At 44.5% G+C, this 24,818-nt stretch overlaps 2 protein-coding genes across 9 annotated transcripts in view; one reads left to right on the top strand and one right to left on the bottom strand.

Annotated features, from left to right (window-relative positions):
* arhgap22a (Rho GTPase activating protein 22a) overlaps positions 1-8,765 on the top strand; it is a 14,186-nt gene extending 5,421 nt beyond the window's left edge. For 5 of the 6 annotated variants that reach the window (XM_067236776.1, XM_067236779.1, XM_067236778.1 and 2 more), the window contains 8 exons: positions 90-177; positions 2,883-3,011; positions 3,353-3,563; positions 3,891-4,023; positions 4,247-4,320; positions 5,381-5,502; positions 5,833-6,937; positions 7,143-8,765. In XM_067236776.1, coding sequence (XP_067092877.1) covers positions 90-177; positions 2,883-3,011; positions 3,353-3,563; positions 3,891-4,023; positions 4,247-4,320; positions 5,381-5,502; positions 5,833-6,937; positions 7,143-7,362 — 2,082 coding nt within the window. In that variant the 3' untranslated portion in view covers positions 7,363-8,765. Of the gene's footprint in view, positions 1-89; positions 178-1,217; positions 1,246-2,882; positions 3,012-3,352; positions 3,564-3,890; positions 4,024-4,246; positions 4,321-5,380; positions 5,503-5,832; positions 6,938-7,142 lie in introns of all 6 variants that reach the window. The other variant, XM_067236781.1, reaches the window with a different exon arrangement.
* On the bottom strand, positions 7,936-24,818 carry mapk8a (mitogen-activated protein kinase 8a). 3 transcript variants are annotated; one of them, XM_067236783.1, is made up of 12 exons: positions 24,725-24,818; positions 19,832-19,998; positions 19,132-19,261; positions 18,945-19,003; positions 18,488-18,626; positions 17,236-17,401; positions 16,792-16,863; positions 15,538-15,720; positions 15,097-15,221; positions 14,873-14,936; positions 10,125-10,202; positions 7,936-9,858 (listed from the first exon to the last, which is right to left on the bottom strand). In XM_067236783.1, the coding sequence occupies exons 2-12, from the start codon at positions 19,951-19,953 to the stop codon at positions 9,683-9,685; spliced, it is 1,314 nt and encodes a 437-aa protein (XP_067092884.1). In that variant the 5' UTR covers positions 19,954-19,998; positions 24,725-24,818; the 3' UTR covers positions 7,936-9,682. The 3 variants fall into 3 exon arrangements, with proteins under 3 accessions (XP_067092884.1, XP_067092885.1, XP_067092883.1); XM_067236784.1 differs by lacking the exon at positions 16,792-16,863 and adding an exon at positions 16,005-16,076 and having other exon boundaries at positions 7,936-9,863; XM_067236782.1 differs by lacking the exon at positions 16,792-16,863 and adding an exon at positions 16,005-16,076.

The following is a 24,818-nucleotide window of genomic DNA, read 5'->3' as shown; positions in this document are numbered from 1 at the left end:
TGCTAGCTAATCAATTCTGGCAGTTATCATCGATTTATTTGTCCCTTAAAGATACTGTTCACCACTCTTTCTATTTTTCTCTCTTCCAGGGCTGTATCCCTCTCCAAGGTAGTCAGGTTAACGAGATTCCAGCCAATCAGGATGAACCTGGTCGCCACCTGTTTGAGATTATTCCAGGTGAGTTGACATGGCTGACACATCTCATTCACCCTCTGGTACAGCAGACATTTAAGTCTATTTCTTTTGAACACTTTTTCACAATCTTTCCGAAAGCCATATAGAAATATGGAAAGGAAATGAGAACGTTTTAAGATGGAGAATATTGTCTCATACAGATGTTGCTTGCATGGTATGGTTTGTATGTACAATAGCTTTGTCTGTCACTGTAGTCCTAGACTATATGAGGTTGTGTGGAACAAAGCAAGAGGGTGACAGAGAAGGTGTGTGTATATGTGTGTGTCGTGTGTGTGTGTGTGTGTGTGTGAGAGAGAGTGTGTGTGTTTGTGAGAGAGTGTGTGTGTGAGAGTGTATGTGTGTATGCCTGCGTGTATGTGTGTGTGTATGTGTGTGTGTGGAAGGGGGTACAGGGAACCAAATGACAGGACTTCTGCCAGAGAACCTTTGTTACTTTGAGACGTGGGACGACCTGTTTGTGTGTGGTGGTTTAATAGTTGGAGTTTTACTAGTCAGACTGGGATAGGACTATTGTCTCTCTTTATTAGCTATCTGGCCTTGCACCACATCTCGCATTCCCCTACACACACACACACACACACATGCACACTGTGCAGCCTGGCACCCTGTAGGGCCGCTGGCAGGAGGGTAACTGACATGTCACAGCTGTAGATTCCTCCTGACTGTACCAGCTGGGTAGTCGGCGGGTGCTCCTTCACCCTCTCACTCTCTCTCACTCTCTCTCACACACACACACCCTCTCACTCTCTCGCATACTCTTATTCTCTTAACTCTCATCCTCTCACCCTGTCATCCATTCACCCTCCCCTACGGTCACCCCCTATCTCACTATTTTGCCTTCTTACCGCCTCACCCTCTCACCCATCACCCCCACTCCTTCACTCTCACCCCTTCACTCTCGCACCCTTTCACCGTTCACTCTCACCCCCTCATCTCACACCCCTACCCCCCCTCTCACTCTCACCATCTCACTCTCTCACCCCTCTCTTTTGGATCCAACCATGGGCCATATCTGCTGCAAGCCGCACACCGCCCCTGACATCTTCTTGGGTAAGCACAGCATGTTGACCTGCAGCCGGAAGATAGCTTGGAAGGTTCCAAGTTCTTTTACATAAAGGTGTGGATATTCTGGTCACATTTAGTTTGCATGTGTGCGTGTGGAGGCGTGTGTCTGTGTGTGCAAGCACCGTGCCTGCATATGGGCTTGCATTTCTGTGTGTTGGAGTGTATGTCCCATCTCTACGGACGTACAGCTGTATGGAGTTAAAGCGAGGTATTATGTCTGTGTGTAGTGTCTTGGTGAACTTTCTTTGTCTGGGTGTCAGTAGAGACCAGGGGTCATGGCAGGTGTCATGACAGGGGTCATGTCAGGCATTACTTCCCCGGTAACAACATAAGCCAGTAGTGTGAATGGATGCTCTCTTCTCCTAGAATGAGATGAATGCCAGCGATAAACTGCTTCCATAGATAAATACATGAACAGCTCCCATAGATATGACCTTGTGTCCCACAGACAATCTCTGGAAAACACATTCAGCTGTGTTAGGTGAATGAGCATGCAGCAAGGGAGAAGTTTTGCTCTGTCTGGCTGTCTCTCCCTCCCTCTGCCACTCTGTCTCTCTCTCCCTCTGTCTCTCGGTCGCTCTCTGTCTCTGTCTCTCTGTCTCTGTCTCTCTCCCTACCTCTGTCTCTCTTTCCCTCTGTCCCTCTTTCCCTGTGTCTATCTGTCCGTTCGTTTGGATACCTGTCTTTCTTTCTGTTCCTGACTTAGCTTTGGGGAATCGCATGGCCATAAATCTGAGAGAGAAAGTGTTGGCTGGTTAACTGATATGTGGAAGACACATTCACTCACTCTCACACACACACCTGAGAGGGAAAGTGTTGCCTCATGACCTGCATGCCTGTGCCCATTCAGCACACGGCTCTATAAATGACATGAATGTCAATATCGTCAACACCTGCGTGTGTGTACTGTGTGTGTGTGTGTGTTTGTGAGTGAGTGTAAAAGTGTGTTCTGTGTGTGTGTAAAAGTGCGTACCATGTATTTGTCTGAGAGTATGTCATGTGTGTTGGAGAGTGTGGGTATGGTGTCACCTTGGGGGGGGGGCAGAGGAGGAGGAGGAAAGGGAGGGAGAGAAAGGCAGCAAGTCAAAGTGAAATAGTGAGAGAGACAGAGAGAGAGAAAGTAGAAAGAGAGAGAAAATACAGAGAAAATACAGAAAGAACAGAGAGAGAGAGAGAGAGAGAGAGACAGACAGAGAGACACAGGGAGAGAAGGTGTGAGAGAGAAACACATGGTTACAGCATATGCAGAATCTGGTCTCTGCCTCTCTAGGTCATCTCTCTCCCCACATGACAGAGTTTGTGTCACTGCAATAGACACACACACACCATGCACAGACGCAAGTTCACACATGTACACGTGCACCGTGCACACACAGGGTGGTTGTCTGTGCTCAGAGAAGGACTTCTGGAGCTCAGTCAGAGCCTCACACACGGGCTCTGAGTAGAAGCACTCAAGGACAGACATTCAAAGTCATTTTTGTTTGCAAGGATGTTTTAGTAACTCATAAAGATGAGCATATGCTCTGAAAGACTTAGGTGTGTTTCCCTTGCATTCATCGATAGCCCTTCACTGTCACATATAATATGTATGCATGTGTGTGTGTGTGTGTGTGTGTGTTTAGGAGGTGCTGGAGAGAAGGATCGTTCAGGGCTGAGCCATGAGTCTTTCCTGTTGATGGCTAACTCCCACAGTGACATGGAGGACTGGGTCAGAGCTATACGCAGAGCCATATGGACCACTCTGGGGGGAGGTACGACACACACGTACACACACACACACTTACATACACACATTTACACACAGGGTGAGACAGTAAATAGAGGCATGTTTAAGCACCGCAAGTGCATTTCTTACAAACATAGGGGCTAAAAAACTATAAATTCAATTCTTCCTTGGTCACATACTGTAGCCACACATACATTCACACTCACTCACTGTCAAAAAACACATGCAAGTACAGTACATTAACACAAATGTTATTATTACTCTGCATGTTTGCTAATGCAATATCTTGTATGTTTGGGTGTGGGTGTGCATGGGTGTGTGCCTGTGTGTGTTTATGTGCGTGTGTGTTTGTGTGTGTCCTCCTAGGTGTGTTTGGCCAGCACCTGGAGGAGACCATGCTGTGCGAGGCCCAGTGTTCTCCCCAGCGCAGGGTCCCAGTCCTGGTGGAGCAGTGTGTGTGTTTCATCTTCCAACAGGGGCTTGGGGAGGAGGGACTATTCAGGGCCCCGGGACAGACCAATCTCGTGCGAGAGCTGCAGGACGCTTTTGACAGGGGAGAGAAGCCTCTGTTCGACAGGTGAGAGGATTCACGACTCTCCCTCATCAGATCTGGTCATCTGTTACACTAAATACAAACACTTACATTTCATTTGACATTTGAATCATTTAGCAGACGCTTTCATTCAAATAGACAAACAAATGGTGCATGCAAGTACAACCGAAAAAGAGAAGGATCGGAAGAGGAACAGGAATTCCAGGGAACAATCTGTATCATAACTTATTTTTAACCCTTACCAGAATTGGGGGGGGGGGGGGGATTTTAAACAGAATCTAAAGTTTGAGTTCAAACTGGATCTTGCCGTTTATCACCAAAGCTAAGCACACGCCCTGTCCTCTCCTGCAGTTCCACAGATGTCCACACAGTGGCGTCACTGCTCAAGTTGTACTTGAGGGAGCTGCCTGAGCCTGTGATCCCATTCACCAAATACACCCAGTTCCTCTCCTGCGCCCAGCTGCTCACCAAGGACTACGAGATGGTGTGATTGTGTTTTAGTTCATGTGTGTGTGTGTGTGTTAGTAGTTTGTGTGTGGGTGTGGTATATGTTTTTGTGATTGTGTTTAATTTGTGTTTGTGCATGTGTGTATTGGTTTGTGTGTGTATGTGTTGTCTATGTGCAGCTATGAGAGAGACCCGAAGTGTCTTTCATAGTTGAGCTGACTTCTCTCTGAAGGTATGGTGGATGTGCTCTTGTTCTGCAGGGGATCCAGGAGCTGGTGAAACAGGTCAAGGCTCTTCCTCAGGTCAACTACAACCTCCTCAAGTACATCTGCAAGTAAGAACCCCATGTTGTTCTGTTTTTCTCCAAATCAAAATTTACATTTACATTTAGTCATTTAGCAGACGCTCTTATCCAGAGCGACTTACAGTTAGTACAGGGACATTCCCCCCGAGGCAAGTAGGGTGAAGTGCCTTGCCCAAGGACACAACGTCGTTTTGGCTGTGCCAAATGACGTTGTGTCCTTGGGCAAGGCACTGATCTAATTTACCTTCCCATCTCTAGATATCGACTCATTCACTATGAGTTTGTGAACATGTGACTGTGTATATTTGGTGAGGTTGTTTACTAGTCGTTATAAATTATTTTATCTGTTTGGTAACGAGACTGCAAACAGGACACTTGGGTAGGCTTTCAGCTGAAATTGCAATCAATATTTGGAATTAATAAATATTCAGCCAATCGTTTTTGTATATTTCAATCTGGCAGAAATGCAGGACATTTGCCATCATTCTGTTTTAAATGTGTTTTGGAAATGTGCGCGTTTGAATAATGTGCTGTAAATATATAGTTTATTACAGGTAGTGGAATATGAATGAGAAGAGAGTTCATTGATTTAGGAGAACATGGCCATTGAATGCATTTTGTGTAAAAGGAATGAAAGAATAGTCACAGTTTGTTCCACATACACTTTTGCTTTGCTGACTGTGTCATTTACGTTTTCAATAATTTTGTGTTCCGTCATTTCTGGGTAGTTTCGAAGACTTTTAAAAAACAGGAAACCCCCCCCCCACACACACACACGCACAAATCTTTCTCACAGGAAGTGACATAGGAGTGATTCAGTGTGGGATCTGTGTCTGTTTCTCTGTCCACCTCCATCTGTAGACACACTATAAATACACCCATCATGACATCACAGTACTGACAGCTGAAGCCATGGAGACTGCTACACTCACACACTGCCAGCATCATGGCTCAGATAAACAGGAGGGGAGTTAAGAAGCTCAGTGTGAAATACAATATTTGTTCCTGTGTGTGTGACTGTGTGCGCGCGTGTCTGTGCGTATGTGTGTCTGTGTGTGTGAGCATTTGTGTATTTGTTTGTGTGTGTAAGGTTTCTGGATGAGGTCCAGACCCACTCCAGTGAGAACAAGATGAGTGTTCAGAACCTGGCCACCGTGTTCGGTCCCAACATTCTTCGGCCCAGAGTGGAGGACCCTGTCACCATGATGGAGGGTAAACACCATGAGTCAGCAACTCAACCAGACAACATGAGTTCAGACCCACTGGTCATTGGTTCAACTCCCCATCAGCCTTCCAATGCTAATTCTAGAGATAGAAATAGATGGGGAAATTGCAGCATTGCAGTAATAATAAAATAAAAAACTTTACCGAAAGGTTTAGGTTAAAAATACACAGGGTTCAATGAACAACATGGTTAGTTAAGTGGTAGGGAAAGCTTCTGAGGAAAAGTCTAAGGCCTGTGTTATCATCCCTGCCACCTCCTCAGCTTTGTGCCATATATGAAGGCTCTCTCTAACTCTCTCTCCATGGCTCCCCCTACAGGCAGCTCCCAGATACAGCACCTGATGACCCTACTGATCAGCCAGCACTCTCGGCTGTATGAGAGGGAGGGGCCCGAGGACGAGACCAAGACCCCGACACCCCCCCCGCAGGCCCCTGGCCAGCGTGCCATGGTGGGCTGGGTCTCCCACGAGGAAGTGAGGGCTCCCTCTCCCTCCTCCGAGTCAAGCTCCAGACCCCTAAAGGAGGCCCTCCAGCCGGCCCCCAGCACCCCCTCCCTGGACGCTAAAGCCCCTGAGCCAGCCTCCTCGGGACAGGCAGAGGGGCCAGCAGAAGACTTCCAGGCAGAAGGGAGGGAGAAGACGAAAGCAGAAGGGAAGATAGTCAGAAGGGCGGATGGAAAGAGCGAAGGAAAGAGCGAAGGAGGAGCATCCCTTAGCCCTAGTAAGCAGTCCAAACCTGTGCCCTCCTGGAGGTGCTCCTTGAAGGGGGGGGCAGGGGCCACATTGGGGGTGGGCAAAGGGAAGATGGGGGGGTCCGCCGGGGACATGTCGTCAGTTGCCACAGGCAACTGGCTGATGAACGGCCTGTCGTCGTTACGCAGCCATAGACGGACCGCCTCCTCGGGAGAGAGACTGAAAGACTCCTCCCTCTGCCTCAAAGACTCCACCCTCTCCCTCAAAGAGGTCTCACACTCACTAAAAGACTCTCAACAACACTTGCTGGAAGACTCTCCCTGCTCTCGCGTAAAGCCTTCCCAGTCCCACAAAAACTCTGCCCACTCTCACAGACTCTCCGCCTATGACAACGTCACAGCCACACCCTCCAGTCTAAGAGTGCCTGTCGAGAGCTCCAACTCCTCCACCTGGACATCCTGTGAGATCTCATTGGCTGAATCGACAGGAAGTGACCGAGTCACACAGGGTCCGGAGTCGGGGCAGGGTCAAAGTTGGCGCTCGGAGGCTGGGGACAGCAGCGAGGTTCTGGATCAGTCTGTGAGCAGCGCGGGCTGTGGACGGTCTGACCCTGAGGATGACCTCAGCAGGGGTCAAGGGTCAGGGGTGAACGAGAGCCTGACAAGCCTGGTTTCAGAGCTGAAACAGGAGCTGAAGAGACAGAGGATAGCCTATGAGACGCGTATTCGCAAGTAAGACAGCAGGGCTGGTCAGAGCAACAGCCAGCCTATAGTTTTAGGTCACATATAATGTGTGAGGTACAAATACTGTTCATGCTAGATATTTACAGTTTGTTAGATAGTGTTCGATACATACAGATGTATTAGACAGAGTACTGCTATACAGTATGATAGCTATTTACATTGCAATCTAATCTGTACCCGGTTCCATTGGCAGGCTGGAAGAGGGGTTTTCTGTGGCCCAGGATCAGATGAGCCGCTTGGAGGAGGACCTGGACCAAGAGAAGAAGAGGTTCTGTATGCTGGAGATCCGCCTGAAGAATTCGGAGAGGGCGCGCCAGGACGCGGAGAACCGCAACGTTCACCTGCAGAAGGAGATGGAGGAGTTCTTCACCACGCTTGGAGACCTGACGACGGGAGCACCACGTACCACATAAAAGACCAGCTGGACTACCGCTCCCTTGCCTATCGTAGGGCAACAGAACACCTCCTAGCCTATCATATGGCAGCAGAACACCTCCCAGCCTATCATAGAGCAGCTGCACCCCTCCCAGCCTATCATTGGGAAGCTGAACTGTTCCTAGCCTTGACTGCACTGGAGTCTTTTGTGCAGCTCCAAGTGAACAGCTCTGGATACCAAAGAGCTTGTTTCATGGAAAATCATCTGTGCTGCCTATAATATTACAATGTTGGTGGTCAGTGTCAACCCTTGTCTAGCATGGCTGGGGCCTTCCTACATGTCAACCTCTAGCTTATTTTACCTAGGAGACTATCTAGGGCACTGCTCCAGTCCCTTTACCGAAATGGAAATATTGTAGATGGAAACTAGTAATTATATTTCATTCAGACCGTCAGTTAAATGCTTTATCTGACAGATACTGTATGTGCATCAGGTTCAGTATTCCCATGGTTACTTGCACTGACCCATGTATAATTCCTTGTTCATTCATTAACTCGCTTTATAAGAAATGTATAATAATAAATTATGTGAAGTGAAGACAAAACACGAACAAATTCAACCCTTTATTGTCAGGAGTTGCAGGTTGACATTGTCCTTGTACACTTTATACAACTGGTCTGGAATCAGGCCATGTTCGGATCCAAAGGCTAAAACACACTACCGGCCTTCACCAGACGAACAGCACAAGACCAGGACTACTGTTTACTGTGTGTGTTTGGCCAAGCCATTCAACTCATCTCACTGGTTCCATCTCCTTCAACGTCCTAACCAAATGGACTTCTATAAAACTGGTTTGGCGTCAAGCCAAACAGCATCTTCTGTCCTCATGTTTTCTGATCAGTGCAGAGGGAGAGGAAGCAAAGAGAGGAGGCCATTTTAGCCTGTTTAGACGCAGCCAAGAAAGCAAAGAGACAGGGTTTAAACAGTACAGTTTAAACAGTACACGTTTTATCCACACTGCGTCAATCTCTATGCAGAATTTATTCAGGCCATGCGTGACATTCCCAAGAATTGCATTCTGGGAGCTGACGCCAGAGGCTACTATACAGCAGCCTGATTATAGTTCAACTGGGAAGGGAACCCAATCCCAAACTGGGAGATAGGGACCAGAGTATAGGACAGAGGGATACGTTTGGAACTGAGCCAACAAAAACACCTTAATCTATCAAAAGGTAGCCATGGCGATTACCAAACTGTTTTCAGACTCCCAGAGAACATAAATCTACTTTTACAATGTACAGCAGGACCACTTACTACCTATATACTACATTCTACAAAATCATATTGCACATAATCTGAGAATAAAATAAAAAGAAATGCATATACATTTGACTTCTGAATGAAATGTACATTTCATACAACACTAGCTGTCTCCTAGCATTGTTCATTTTAAAATCAATCAATCGTCAAATAAACGAACACATAATAAATACAAATCTCTTCTGGATGGTGTGGGCTGTTATGTGCTGTATATTCAGACATACAGTATGTGTACTGTGTTTAGTGTGAGGTAGTTTATCCTAATCAAGAACTCTAACTACAAGATGCAGGTGAGAGAAGACTGGAGAGTAGAGGGAGGAGGGAGAGAATATTAAAGAGGGGTGTTGAATCCATTGAGAAAAATGAACTATATTGAAATCAGTGATGTCAGTTATGTAAGAGCACTTAAATCAAAATAGTAATTGTAATATGTTAAAAAGAGAGTCAGAATGTCATGTTCTGTACATTCACACTGTTGACTGAACCCCCCAACATGAAGTAATAAATTAAATACACAAACAAATACCCCTTTCATTCAAATGCTATAATAAAAAGAATATATTTCCAGAGCAACAAAGATAATAGCTGGAACAAAAGAAAAGGAAAGCATTTAAAAACTAAAAAACTTTCTACAAGAAAGAGGGAAAATGATAACAGTGCTGTTAAAAGTTCAGTGGAAAGGGTAATTCATAAAAGAATAAGAAAATCAGACAACAACCAACAGTAAGTCTAGACTCTGTTTAGCAGCTGTTTCACAAAAGTCATGTGCAGAATGTGCTTCAAAACAACCTCTCTCTCAGACTACACATCACAAATTCACATGGAAACCAACACACTCTGATGCACACCCAAGAAAGAATTAGAAAGATAAACCACAATCATTTACAGCATGGAGACCAGCAGTGCAGGGGTTGGGTAGTAAAAAAGCTGTACATTAAAAGCATATTTTCAAAGTTGCCTAAACCCTAAACCATGATAAGGTAACAAAGTGTCGGGGTGGGGATGAGAATGGGTCTGTGTGTGTGTGTGTGTGTGTGTTATCTGCAGCAGCCCAGGGCTCCCAGGGAGGTGTGGCTGTCCAGACTGCTGTCCGTGTCAGAGATCATGTTGGGGTCACTGCAGGGGTCACTGGGGTCAGTGGACATGGAGGACACATCATTGGCTGAGGAGGAGGACGAGGCGGGCTGAGGGGAGCCGTCAATCACTGCTGCACCTGTGCTGCGACAAAAACACACAGGATCACTGATACACCCGTGCCACGGAAAGCATCTGAGCACACGCGCACGCACGCACACACACACACACAGGAAGACCACCTCCAATGCCATTAGGGTAACAGCTGGACCCTGTTACATTATTTACCTGATCCACTCTCCCTTCCTCCTTCCATCCATGACTCCCACCCTCCATGCCTCTATCGATCTCCCTCCCTTCCTCCTTTGGTCTCCCACCTGTTTATTAACTAACTAACTAACTAACCTAAAGGTGCTGGCTGTCCTCTGATCACTCCATTCTTCATCCACTCCTCCCAGTCGTACACCTCCTTGTAGATCATGTCTGGAGAGTGACAGAGAGATAAACAGAGATATAGAGAAAAAGACAGAAACAGATTGAGACAGAATGAGCCCTTGTGTTCTTGTCATCGAAGCGCAGATAGCACATTGTCTAGGATTTCAGAAGAGCAATGGTCATCCAGGTACCAACTGTGACACCTACATTCATATAAACAAGACCAACAAATACTTTAAGTTCGACATCTGTTGGTTTGAACATTTTGTCAGCCGCAGCATCACTTTTGCCATATTCAGAATCAGAATTGAATCGCCAAGTAAGTGGTCACTAACAAGGAATTTACTTTGGTGGGCAGGTGCAAACAGTGAACATTTAAACATAATGAACAAAAAGATAATGTAGAAAATGTACAACAAAATAAAATAAACTACTGGCAGAGCTATACAATAGAATTCCTGCGTCATGTCTCATTCATATTGTAGCAAGTTCAACACCCTGTACTGTCATTCCCACCATTCAGAGTCATTGCCAATAATGCACATATACCATGCAACTGTGCAACTACTCAGTGAGCTCTAAACCTGTGAACTAACTTACAGCTCTCGATGAAAATGCTTCTGTGAATACACTAAACCCTACAGCCTCGCCCGTGCTTATTTAGTAAAATGTTTGCTGAATATATTTGAATTTTACAATTGTAAATGATCGTTGCCACTCCAAAATGATGTCATGACATGAGAATTGAGCTTACCATAGCCTACATACAATTGCCCATGTTTATGAAACAACAATGTGCTTCATCGTTATTAAATTACTGTCGTCATGTGTATGTAGGCCTAAATCATCTCAACCGAACAACAATATAAAGTGTACAATTTAAGTATAGATCAGTGAATTTTGTTACATAAATTAATGTGTTTACTGACGTAAAAACTGCCTGCACATTGCAAATGTGCTACAATATTATAATCACCAGCTGCATCACAGACATGGGCACTATTCCTACCACTTTAGCCTCCTTGGTTGGTTTCATGAGGCATACAACAGGAACGATGTCTGTAGGAATTGAGTCTCTTCAGTTACCGCCCTCGAATAAACACCGCACCAAAAATGAACGTTGTGTAATAAACGCCGCCCTCGAATAAACGCCGCACCAAAAAAATCTGAAAATGGTTATTTAATTGGTTAAATTCAACCCCAGTATTTATTACACATGTACATAACTTTCTGTACAGCTTTCTATTTGAAAGCTAACGTGTATGAACGTTATGCTTCAGGCATGCTGCTTCAGATTTCTACACAATGTAGAACACTTGTATTTGAGACAGTTGTATTACCAACGCACACCTAATTGATAGCCAATGAGAAAGGGAGTTGCCGCACTCATAGACAAACAAAGAATAGACAAGGAGGTCAGCGGTAGTAGCCTAAATGAAACCTGCGTTTTTAGCTGCATGATTCATTTGTCACAATGCCAGCAACAAAGTTGTCTATTGCTGCACTGCAGCTACAAAACACGAAATCTCTCTTACTAATTAAATGCCGCCCTCGAATAAATGCCGCCCTCGAATAAACGGCGCACCAAAAATGAACGTTATTTAATAAACGCTGTGGCGTTTATTCAAAGAAATACGGTAGTTGTTGTGTCTTATTTATGCGAATGCAATACATAAAATTCAATTTTACAGGTTTATATAGAACAAAAAAAATAAAAAATAATATTTATTTAAACATTGCAAATACCTATTAGGCAAAACTGTACATGCAAGAGCTGTATGGTGAATTAGGCCTACAATCATGACAACTGGCTAAACCATTGTACATGTAATGACTTGTGTTGTGAACTTTTATGTCTAGATGTTTGTGGTGGTAAGATAAATGAACAGAGAACCAATATAATACATTTTGATCAACATAACATAAGCAATTGATAAAGTAGGAAACAGCAAACAAATGAAGGCAACACTATCATTTGCATGAATGCACTACTAGAGCATTGGCAATTTGTTTAAAATAATGAGAAATTGCTTTTATGATGTGCATAAGTGACTAGAATAGATGAGGTTGGACAAGTACTTCAGAGATGACAATTGTGATCTTAGAAATATAGGTACCAAAGCCACTGAGAAGAACTGTCATCACCAGCTGCATCACAGGCATTGCAATATCCATCTATAATTCCAGAAATCTGTGTGTGTCACTGACATCATCGCGGGCACTGTGCCCTATCTATAATTCCAGGAATGTGTGTGCCACCAATTTGATCACGGGCACTGTGCACCATCTATAGTTCAAGTAAACTGTATTTGTGTGTTTCATTGACATCTTACAGTTTTTCACAATTGTTAACACACAAAAAGCAAAGATTTTGCATAATTTTACACAACCATAACTTAATGTACTAATTGCTCAACCCAATTTGGCACTACTTCACACTCCCTTATCTGCATTAGACTGACTTTCCTTGTTTACACACTGATGTCAATTACACATCTTGTTGTCAAAACACTACACACAATGTTCAGTTGTTGCACACACTTCTCAAGTAAAATCTATTCAACTATTCTCTAAACACTAAGGTCTGGTGAGCAATTTGCAATCAGGACTGCAGCATAAAAAGGGCCTTGGGTCTCTGTTTTGTTTGGTGAACAATGGAGAACATATTGACAACCAGAGAAGGAGAGGGGTAAGAGTGAGAGGAGGAGGAGGAAGAGGAGGACAAGAAGGAGGGGACAAGGGGGAGGAGGAGTAGGAGGACAGAGAGAAGGAAGAGGAGGAGGAAGAGTAGGAGGAGGAGGACAAAGATGAAGAGGAGGACAAGGATGAGGACAAGGAGGAGGAAGAGGAGGAGAAGGACAAGGAAAAGAAGGAGGAGAAAAAAGGAGAACGGTCATCTCTAATGAGATTCGGGCCACTGTGGTTGACCATGTGCTCAATCATGGTTTGAGCATGAGGGAGGCTGGCCAGAGGGTCCAACCAAATCTCAGCCGCTTCACAGTTGCTGACATCATTTGAATCTTCAGGATGGAAAACAAGTACGAAATCTATTTGCCTTGTGTACTGTAATACTGCATGTCAGCACACTCAATAGAATACAGTGTGCTGACAGTATTTGTATTTTGCAGGACTGAAAGAGTACCACACCGTGGAGGAAGAACACACACTTTCACAGCCGAACAGGAGACTGAAATTGTAAATATGGTTTGTGAGAACAATGCTATCACACTCTGACAAATACAAACTAGGATCCTGGCTGACCATGCTACTTTCAGGAACGTCCAGACCGTCAGCCTGTTGTCTGTGTGTACCGAAATAAAACGTTTTTTTTTGCTGCATATTTGTGTGCTATTTTATCTTTCACTATGAAAAAAGTAGGCCTACACTGACACATTTTACAAAAAGAGAAATGGCTCATTCTTCAGAGCCATTGTCATTCATATGGTGTGTTCCATTTCTATAATGGTGTTTTCAATTTTGCACTACAGTGTGCTGTGAATGCTTGGTAGTGTTTAACAAATGCTTAGTTGTGTGTACTGTTATGAATGGTATGTGTGTGTCATTTGAAAATATGGCTGTGTGTACCAAATGAGAATACGAGTTCCATTTTGTGAACAGGTAAGAGATTTGATGGCAAAGAGTAATCTTGCAAAGGGAGTGTCAGGTTTAGCATTTTGTGTGTAAGGTTTTCAGTTTTGTGTGTGCCGTTTTGAGAAAGCCGTTACTGTTTTGAGAAACGTGTGTTAACCATTGTGAAAAACAAGGGAGTCAGGTGGCTGAGCGGTGAGGGAATCGGGCTAGTAATCCGAAGGTTGCCAGTTTGATTCCTGGTCATGGAACTGACGTTGTGTCTTTGGGCAAGGCACTTCACCCTACTTGCCTCGGGGGAATGTCCCTGTACTTGCTGTAAGTCGCTCTGGATAAGAGCGTCTGCTAAATGACTAAATGTAAATGTAAAACTGTAAGCACCAACTGCATCATGGGCACTGTGCACTAGTATTCACAATGACAGAAAACACTACGAGGGAGCCCCTGCGACATCTGCTGAGAGAAAAGAGAATCGCAGCCAGAAAACAACATGGCCAAAGGGAGGCTGGCAGGAATTTAGCAGAAATAGGAGCAAAATCGTTTTGAACCTTTAAGGTAACTGGGTGATAAAACGCACATATCTAGGAAAAGTAATGAAAGGAGGGTCCTGAAATTTGATAGAGTGCAAATAGTTATTATTTCCCTGCAGTCAAATGACCTATCAGATGACCAGGGAGCAGGAAAAAAGAAGTCACACAGGCAGGTGAGACATCTTTTCCACATATACCTTGTGAGTAACAGAATACAGATACATGTGTGTTAGCAATGTTAGAATGCTGTGGTGCTGGTCTGACCCCCTGACTACTGGGGTGGGGGGGAGGGAGAGGGAGGGAGGGGGGTCCCGTTAACACCTGGCAGGGGTAGCTATGACCTCATCTTGCCGTACCAGGCACTGACAGTGATATTTAGACACCATCTTTGGCCTGCTCCCAGCGTCATGTTCCATTCTGTGTGTGTGCTGTGCAACATTGACAAGTTATTTTAATAAATGGAGACTGTAGTAAATGGATACTAATAAATGGAGACTGAATTGTATATGTAGAAATGTTTCTTTGTCATTATAGGTAACAGGAGCTGACACATTTATAGGCAATTATATTGGCATGTTCTGCTCTAGAAGGTTCCCTCACCTTTCCACTCTTCCACTGTGTGCTCTCTTTCCTCCAGCTGCTTGTCTGTGAACTTGGGAGGAGGCTGAGGAGAGAAGAGAGAGAAGAGACAGCGAGAGAGAGTAACAGAGAGAAGAAAGGGAGACGCAAAATGCATATGATTTGGGGGGTTTTAATCCCGGGCATGATCACTTTTTGCTGGCATTCCACAACTGAGACAGTTTGAGATCAAAGTAGTGCCTCACCGCCTCCACCTCGGTGGGGTCGTACCACACGTTGATGTAGGGGTGTTGCAGGGCCTCGTCCACTGAGATTCGCTTGGATGCGTCAATCACCAGCATCTTTGACAGCAGGTCCCTTGCCTGGCTCGCTAGGGACAAAGTAGGAGACAAAGGATTATTATTCATTTCTGAATATTATCAATATGAATTATTGATGTTGTTTACAGCAGAGTTTGATGATGTAATATACACACCCATAGTGAACAGTATGTCATACGTGTGTATCACAGACTGGAGAGGGAAGAAACAAATCTGCTTACCATCTCCTAGATAAAAGGTAAGCAGATTTGTTTCTTCCCTCTTCCTCTCTCTAACACCCTCCCGTGCACACATTCCAGTACATACACTCCCGTACATACACTCCAGTATGTACAACCCGTACACACTCTCCCGTACACACATTACCTTTCAGTTTATTGTGCTCTGAGTCGGCGGGGAACAGGACGTCGGGGAAGAGCTTCTCAAAGCTGTAACCGGCGTAGCGTGGCCGGTTCTCCACGTACGTCCTGACGGACTGGTTGAGCTTCAACAGGAACTCCTGGGACGGCGTCCCCAGCTGCTCGATCACCTTGTTCCACTGGTCGATGTCTGCTCGGCCGCAGGGTCAGGGAAACACACCGCACACTGACCCCAGACCTAACCTGGCACACCAGGCTGTTACAGGCCTGGTAACTGGAATTATACAGTACACGATTCTTTACCCTTCTGGAATTTGATCTGTTCTTAAACTGTGTGTGGTGTTCTATGAGCGCTGGGCAGTGATGGGGATGGAGAAACATGTAGAGGAGGAAGAGGGGGGCATTGGATGGATTGACAGCAATCACAAGAGATGAAATAATAAAAGGGGGGGGTGGATGGCAGGGTAAGGATACGATCAGAGCCAGGGAACAGAACACTACCTCTCACCATTTCAGCCAGGATGCAGCCTACTGACCATACATCCACTGGAGAAGAGAGGGAAGGAAAGAGGGATGAAGAGGAGGAGGGGAAGGCAGGACGATAATAGGACACGGATGTTAGCATGCAAACACACTTGAGAAAAGGACAAAATTAGGTTGTTTTATAAGGGAGAATGGCCCAAATATAGCAGGTGCCACACTTAGTCACAACGTCCAATAAAAGTCCACAGGCATGACAGAGAACCAAAGGTGATTGCTGAGTTAGCAGAACAGGTGATGGTTGAATTAGCATTAGAGGCAGGAGGGCAGGTGAGTGTATGGTTAGCACTAGCAGAACAGGTGAGTGTTTAGTTAGCATTAGCATCCATTAGCAGCAGCAGGAGGACAGGTGAGTGTTGAGTTAGCATTAGCATCAATTAGCAGCAGCAGGATGACAGGTGAGTGTTGAGTTAGCATTAGCAACAGGAAGACAGGTGAGTGTTGAGTTAGCATTAGCAACAGGAGGACAGGTGAGTGTTAAGTTAGCATTAGCAACAGGAGGACAGGTGAGTGTCGAGTTAAAAATAGCATTAGCAGGAGGACAGGTGAGTGTTGAATAAGCACTAGCAACAGGAGGACAAGTGAGTGTTGGGTTAGCACTAGCAGCAGGAGGACAGGAAGTGTTAAGTTAGCCCTACAAGCAGCGGGAGGACAGGTGAGTGTTGAGTTAATCACTAGCTAGCAAGTCTGTTAAGCCCCTCCAGTAGAGCCACAAGGATACAGTCCCGTCCAGGGAAGAGGATTTTATGGCGGACCATTTCGGCCAGAATACAGCCCACTGACCATATGTCCACTGGACAGTGCAGAGCAGAAAGAAGAGGAGAGAAGAGAGAGGAACACAGCAGCAGGTTAGCTACCTAAGAGCATCCATCCCCTCGTGAAGAAATGCACTTATTAATTCATGCAGTTACGTATACATATATACTGTATATACATACATAGGCTATATAGTATAGTATATACTGTATTTATGCTGTATATACATGCATGATATATACTTTGGCAGTAATCAATTTGTTTCAGTTCACCACCCCGAAGAAGAGGAGGAGCTAGTGATGTGAGCAACAGGGAAAACATACTGTCCTTGTTATTTTAACATGCATCACCACAGAGGTTAATAGATCACCTGACCGGTTGACAAGTGGATTGATTGACAGGTACTGACCGTTGGCTTGGTAACCCATGCCGAGGATGACCTCAGGAGCGCGGTAGTAGCGCGTGACCACATATGGCGTCATGAGGAGGCCCGTGGCAGCAGTCCTTGCCAAACCAAAGTCCAGAATCTTCAATGTGCAGTCTGATTTGACTACGATGTTACTGGGCTTCAGATCCTGAAGGGTAGATATAGATTTCATTCATAATCCTTCAAAACTATCTGAATGTACAAGTGTGTATGGCAGTGTGTTTTAGTGCCCGTGCACTTGTGTGCATGTATGTGTGTGTGTGCTGGTGTGTTCATGTCTGAGTGTGTGCTGGTGTGTTCATGTACTGTATGCGTTTCATAAGACTGCAGTCGGCAGCACCAGGCAGACTTATGAATGTTTGTCAGCATCATTCCAGGGTTCCTCTATGCAGGCATGGTGCTGACGCTGTGAGATGGCGTGGGATGACGTAAACAGATCTTTGATGTCTGCAACTTCCCCACGGGATAGACCAAGCTAATGAGGACACCCCACCTTCACCTGCTAATGACTATGAGCCAGAACAGAACATGGAACGAGCTATATACAGGAGGAGGTGTCGGATCTACATTACACAAGTGGCTCACATTTCAAGATCCATGTGGTCGTTAGGCTAGACTTGGAACCTATGGATGTTTGGGCCTGAATGAGTTAAAATATTACAGTGAAAAGTACTTTTAAATCTACACCAGATCACTTAAAGGATTTTTTGTCATGTTGCTGCCATCTTGTAAAGTGGTGTATCTGTGGAGACTGAGTGTGAGCTAAGACTCCGATCAATATGAAGACTCACTTAGACAGTATTCTAATGACCATAGAAAAACATAGGTTAGTGCTTCCTCCAGATCCTGGCCACTAGAACTGAAGCATAGTCCTGTAAAGCAATTGTGTGTGTGTGTGTGTGTGTACTGTATATGTACAGAAGTGTGAAAAAGTAAAAAAAAAAAAAACTGTTTATACTGCTGCACAAATAAAGAGGACAAGAAAATAAATATATAAGACAATATGAATGTAAGAAATATTGGGTGCTTAAGTCTAAGTATGTGCCCTACGTGGGTGTAAGTATACGTTTGAGTATGTAAGTGTGAATGTATACAGTAGGTGCCTTTTGTATGTCAGTGTGAATGTATGTGTTCCCTGTGTGTTAAGTGTGCATGCATGTTTCCAGTGTGTGTTTATGTGCATTCGTCATGCATGTTTGACCCCTCCCATGTGTGTGTCTATGTGCTAACACACCCTGTGTATGATGCCAGCAGCGTGGAGGTGCTTGATGCCACACAGCATCTGGTACAGCAGGTAGGACAGCCTCTCGTGGTCCAGCTCCATTTGGATAACCTGGCACAGGTTGGCATCCATCAGCTCCATCACCAGGTACCTGAGGGGCAGCCAGTGAGAGCGTGAGACAGAGGGGGAGAAAAAATAAAGAACAAAGGACACACACATAAACGTTAACACTGTCTTCATTATTGACAAGGTGATAAAAGCCCATAGAAATCCTTCAAGGTTACTATAGAAACCAACATTCTATTTTCTACTTTGATGAGTCATTCCGTCACAGTTGAGAACGCTGTATGGGCTATCTTACTTCACTAAATGACTGACAGAGCATTAAAACATTTCAAACTGAATATAGCTAGTTACACAAGCTGTTACTGACAACAAAACAAACATTCAATATATTAGTCCAACTTACACATCTTGAAAGTCCTCTAATGATTTCTGTGGAGTGAATACATTTAGGAGACCGATAATCTGTGAATGTAAAAACAGACAAACATGCCGGTGAGACAGTGGCAAAGGTTGGGTTTCTCGAAAGAGAACAGGATCAATAAAACCAACAATTTATTTGACGGACATTATTGAACTGCTTAGACATTTACGTTTTTGTGATTGACACATTTCATGAGCACCAGCTCTCTGTATGCCCTCTTGGCATGGGTCTGATTCTGGAACGGCCGACTCAGCTTCTTGATGGCGACATTTCGTTCAAGATTGTGGTCATATGCTGAACTAGAAGACAAAATGGACGACAATGTTACAAAGCTGCATACGGCAGCACTGTAGAAACCTTGACTGGTATCTGAATGCTTTTCAAATGATAAGAAAGCACTCAAGACATTTGTGGGCATGAAATTAATTATTAGGTTTGTATACTGAATCCTAGTTTCTAGGACGCTAGCAACCATGGTCAGAATAAGGCCATGTGTGGAGTGTAGCTAAAGTACAGGCTGTTCCACATTCCCCCATGCAGATGACAGCACTGAATATGAATGAGCAGAACAAGACTTTTCTTTATGGAATACAGAGAACTGAGAGAGGTTTGGTATTCACATTTTTAGATACAAATTTGGGGGATTAACAATCTGGGATTTGCATTTTGGATTCGTATTTTGGGATTCACTTTCTTCTTCTTGTCGTGTCACCATTGGTCACACATGTGCAGCTATGCGTTGCCCCAGCTCTTTACCTACAGATTCTGGAACCTCTCTGTTGTCAGGCAACGTTAGAACTACTGGAAACAATAACCGCCTTGTGCTTTCTCAGTCATAGCTCTGTGTATGAAGTTATAACCATAGTTACCAGACAATCCCTTGGGCCCCTGATCCAATGGGCCTCAGGTTCTGGTAGCGTTTCAGAACTGTGAAGGTGGAGTCGCCCACCTCCACGCTGTAGAACTCTTTCTCGCGTTTGTTCTTGTTCATGGTGAGATCTTGCAGTGCTGCTTTCTGGGCATCCAAAAAGGACTTCTGTAGACACCAAACACACAGCATACAAAAACACTGTCACATATTGCGCAACAAACCCTGTCACCAGCCACCAGGCTGCTACGAGGCTGATCCATGGTCCACTTTCAGCAGCAGTTACTAAGCTGTGGGCCACAGGGGGTATTCTACTCTATTACAGAAAACCTAATACCTCCCAATATCCCTCTCTCCCTGGAACACCACCCCAGGATTCTAACTGGAACACCACCCCAGGATTCTAACTGGAACACCACCCCAGGATTCTAACTGGAACACCACCCCAGGATTCTAACTGGAACACCACCCCAGGATTCTCTCTAGAACATCACCCCCGGAATTCTAACGGTGAGTTCAGACCTAAAGGTCCTAAATTGAATCAGTGCGAGGATGTTGCATTGTTTTATATTTTTTAATTGGTCCGGTTTGTGTTCACAAAGGCCAAAGTATAACCAGGGCTTTAAATTGCGACCATTTAGTCACATATGCTCCCGAAATGGTGTCTTGCGACCTCAAAATATAATTAGGAGCATTTGTGCACCAGTGCCACCAAGTAAAAAAAAGTTAATTGAAAGTCCTGCTAACAATCCAGAAGTGAGTCATGTGATTATAAATGCGGCTCAATTATTGGTACAATTTGATGGTAAAAATATAATTTAAAATATATAAATCAGAACCGAATGAGGGGAATATTCAAATAAATAAATCATAACTCAGAGATTCTCAGAGATTATGAAACCGCTAATTTGTGAGAGAAGAAAGTCACGTATTTGCTAAAAAGCTATATACCGCATCCAAATCAGTTGCCCTATGTTGTTTCCTTCTGAATAGGCCCAAATCATGGCACTCTCTTCAAAGTCCGGAGGCTTATGACAATCTGGTGATTCTGAGGAAATACCCGCAATTTCATAATCGCGGGTATTTCCTTATTGCTAAATCCGATAGAAAAGTATAATTTGATGAGGTCATCCATTTCTGCGGGCATAGTAGCCTATGGCTATCATAAAAGCATCTTATGTTAACAGAATCCATATGCATTTCCTTGATCAAATGCATACTTGGCCCTACATGCTACATAGCCTAAATAAAAAGTTCTATATAGAAAAGGGTGCTGCATTTTTGTTAAGAATAACAATCATACATTTAGTAGTAATAATAATTAAGTAATATTTTAAATAATAATACAATATTTTGCTGTATATTACACAATTAGCGGATCAATGCATTGCAGTCATCAAAAGACACCCATGAAATAGTACTCTTCCTGTGATTGGTTTGATTGGTGTTGACACCAGAAATGAACCGCTCCAGAATTCACTTGAAAGCGGTCCGAGACTACCCTTTCGAGGCGGACCAGAGTGCGGTTGGTCCGCAACAGAGTTCGATTTCGGCTTTCACACCACCCCAAACAAACCGCATTAAGGGGGTAAACGCGCCAGGGTTTGGTTCAACCAGACTCAACAAAGTTGGTGTGAACTCGCCCTAACAGGTACACCACTCCAGGATTCTAACTGGTACACCACCCCAAGATTTGAACTGGAACCCCAACCCTGGGATTCTAACTGGAACACCACCCCAAGATTTGAACTGGAACCCCAACCCTGGGATTCTATATGGAACACCATCCCAAGATTTGAACTGGAACCCCAACCCTGGGATTCTAACTGGAACACCATCCCAGGACTATAACTGAAACACCGCCTCATGGAAAATCCGAGCGTACAAGGCCAGGCCACAGCCCAGAACAGTAGAAGGGTACTGGGAAGCCCAGTAAGGTTATAGACACCCTGTGGTACTAAGTTAGTCTTATGTTGCTTTTCCCACCACACAGTACTCGCTGAACTCAAACTTCACGCGCTGTGCTTTTTCGTGCACTTGTGTACCCCTGGCATAGCTGGTCATCACAGCTATGCTGCGTGAAACTGCTGGGACGCTGTCTTCAACGTGACTCACACACTCTTGCTGGATCCTTTGTTGGAAACACAGAGGAACGTCTGCACCTCCTCTACTGACCATGACTTGATTTGGGGGTTGCCATTTAATCAAGTAGTACAGTGAATAAAACAATTTTGGCTTCCATTTATAGACCTTGGAACCCTTCATAGGCCGCTATAAAGTAGTTATATAAAAATGGCGGATTTGTACAGGAATGCAACAGCTTGCTTGAAGCCACAACACAGGTGCTACCATAAAATCCTAAAAAACAGTACCGGGTAGTTAGGGTTGCCCGATGGAAAACCAGAAAAGGTGGGTAGAGTCAAGTTAAGCCCGTACTGTGTAGTATAAAAGAGGCATTAAATGGAGCTGTTCTCCCCATGTGACTATCATCTCCTGAAACAGAACTGGGATCCAAGTAAGACTTGAAAGGAAAGAGTGTGTGATAAATACCCCCCTTCACCCTGAATATATATGAAAAAACACAGCTTTCATTGGCAGGCACAAGATGGCTTCAAGGCAGCACTTAGAATGAATTCTATCAGATTTGAAACATGCACACACACCCTACACAGACTCCACAGTCCATAAGAGCAGAGAGTAGGCCTAGCTGCTGGAGCCAAGATAAAATGACTCAGCCCTCCATCTGCCTCGCCAGTGTCAAAGAAAGATGACATCACAGACCCTGTCTCCCTCTAAATGGAATCAAAATAGACACACAATGCCTTTCAGAAAATCAAACTGAAAGAAAATGAGGATGACGTAATTGACAATGTTGTCACTCATTCTGTGTTGTTGTTTACATGATGTATTCATACGCACTCAAGGTATGTGGATACACTTACGGTTTACAAAAACCACACAGCAGGAGTTCAATATAACTATGTAGTAACCATTACTCTTGATGATAATAATGTAAGGCTATCACATTGGATGTTTTTTGTAGGTAGAGAGATGGCCTTTACGCTGTGCCAGGTGCACCATGGGAAGCTGTGCCAGGTGCACCATGGGAAGCTGTGCCAGGTGCACCATGGGAAGCTGTGCCAGGTGCACCATGGGAAGCTGTGCCAGGTGCACCATGGGGGACCATGGCTGCTTCCTCTTAGAGCCAAGCCTCAGGATGAGACCTTTCAACAACACTAACAGGCTCTTGCCTACCTGCAACACTCTTGCAGGTAGGCAGGCTGCTTAGCTGGCTAGGAATAGATGGCTGGCTGGGTGGATAGCTGACTCGCTGGCTGGGTAGATAGCTGACTCCCTGGCTGGGTAGTTGTCTGGCTTGGTGGCTGGCTGGCTCACAGTCACGGGTCACCACCTATCATTAACACAGCTTTAGCCAGGTATGCCACCAAAAAGCTAGCAATTAAATTCATGGTGGGTGACGGAGGAGTGAGTTACAGTAACTGCATCCTGTCTGGCAAGCATAGCACCTTGAGACATGGAACAGTATGTGTTAATTATGTAGAATCAGTGACATAAGAGACATGTGAAGTGTGATACAGTCAGCATTTCAATTACAGATCTCTCTAAGGTGAGTCGGCATGCTAGGTGTTGGAGAGCTCTCCTGTATCTTAATTTCTGACTTCCTCATTCTTTTTTTCTGACTCCCCCTCCTCTTTCTCTCTTTCTCCATCTCTTTCTGACATCATCCCCCTCTCTATCTCTCTCCCTCTTTGTTCCTCTTTTCCAACTCTTCCATCTCTCTGCATATCTTTTGACCACATCATCCTCGATCTCCCTGTACCTGTTTCTGCTAACATCCACTCAACACAATATTCATCTGCAGGGCCCTTCAGTCTCTAGTCTTGTCATTAGCACCCGTGACCCTCTCCTCAACCCTCTAATTAGGTCTAATGAATTATGGTCATTGTAATTCACATGGCATACAGCCACACTACACTAAACAAGCAGAACACTAAACAAAACATGTACGAAATGCCCTATTTGTATCGCGTTCTAAGCTTGCTTCATTGATAATAAGCGACTATTTGCTTTAGATTCATAGCAGTAGTCTAGTAGGCTATGTCACCAAAGAATATATTTTAAAAAATCTCCCTCTTTCTACATAGCCTATACTGTGGCGTCGACACAGTGCTGGTCCTTCCAGTATACACAGCCGGTCTACCGGCAGAACATCTGATGTACCGTGCCGAGCACTGGTTCATGTGCACCCTAAACGAGAGGGTAGTAGCCTACCACCAGATAAAAACGTTGTCTCATCAAATGTATACACTGCTAGCTAAAAATGAACAGTTCTTATGACCCGCAGACACTGATCAATACGGGTTTTTTTTTCTTCTTTTCTTTTTTTACATTCATTAACCCTTACATCACCACAGTACCGCCATAACCTTGGCCACACGACCCTTACAGACGAATGGGGAAGGTGGTGACAGGTAACGTTTGAGATTATATTATTTAATAACTGATTAGATGTATTTCCCGGTGACCGTGATTGGTAACATGCTGAAAGCAATGTAGGCGAATGGTGTGGTAGGCGTATTGTTGTAATAGCAATAAAATGCTACATTTATGTAGCCTGTATTTGTAACGGTTTCTAAGACGCATCTGGCGTTTCAGCATCACGGCAGTGTCATACACGAACGGTTGGTGTATTGAGCTACCTTTCTCTGACAAAATGTTCAGCTCTTAGAAAGGTCGCTTTAACACGGATATGTAGCATAAAGCCGTATAGAGTATACAACAAACGCATCTGTCAGTTGCATGCATACGACCCTCCCCCACGGCTAAACAATACCATTGGTTATCTGTATAAAAGGGTTGAGATTGCTCTTACCTCCGTCTACGATTTACACAACGACTCTTTTTCTGTTCAAATGCTATTATAGTTGCTCGGAGCAGACACGGTGTAGATTCTGATTATGAAGAAT

Source organism: Osmerus mordax, chromosome 5 (genome assembly GCF_038355195.1).
Source record: "Osmerus mordax isolate fOsmMor3 chromosome 5, fOsmMor3.pri, whole genome shotgun sequence".
Taxonomy (NCBI): Eukaryota; Metazoa; Chordata; class Actinopteri; order Osmeriformes; family Osmeridae; genus Osmerus; species Osmerus mordax.
Note: the sequence above shows the minus strand (reverse complement) of the source record. Positions and strands in the feature narration are given on the sequence as shown.

Bases quoted from the DNA above. Each gene is read 5' to 3' on its own strand.
- mapk8a (XM_067236783.1), bottom strand. From the start codon at position 19,953: ATGAACAAGAACAAACGCGAGAAAGAGTTCTACAGCGTGGAGGTGGGC. The intron at 19,262-19,831 runs GTAACTATGGTT...TTTGTCTTCTAG, and splicing joins GGGGCCCAAGGGATTGTCTG to TTCAGCATATGACCACAATC. The intron at 15,222-15,537 runs GTAATGTGTGTA...CTTTGTCCCTAG, and splicing joins AGAGCACAATAAACTGAAAG to CGAGCCAGGCAAGGGACCTG.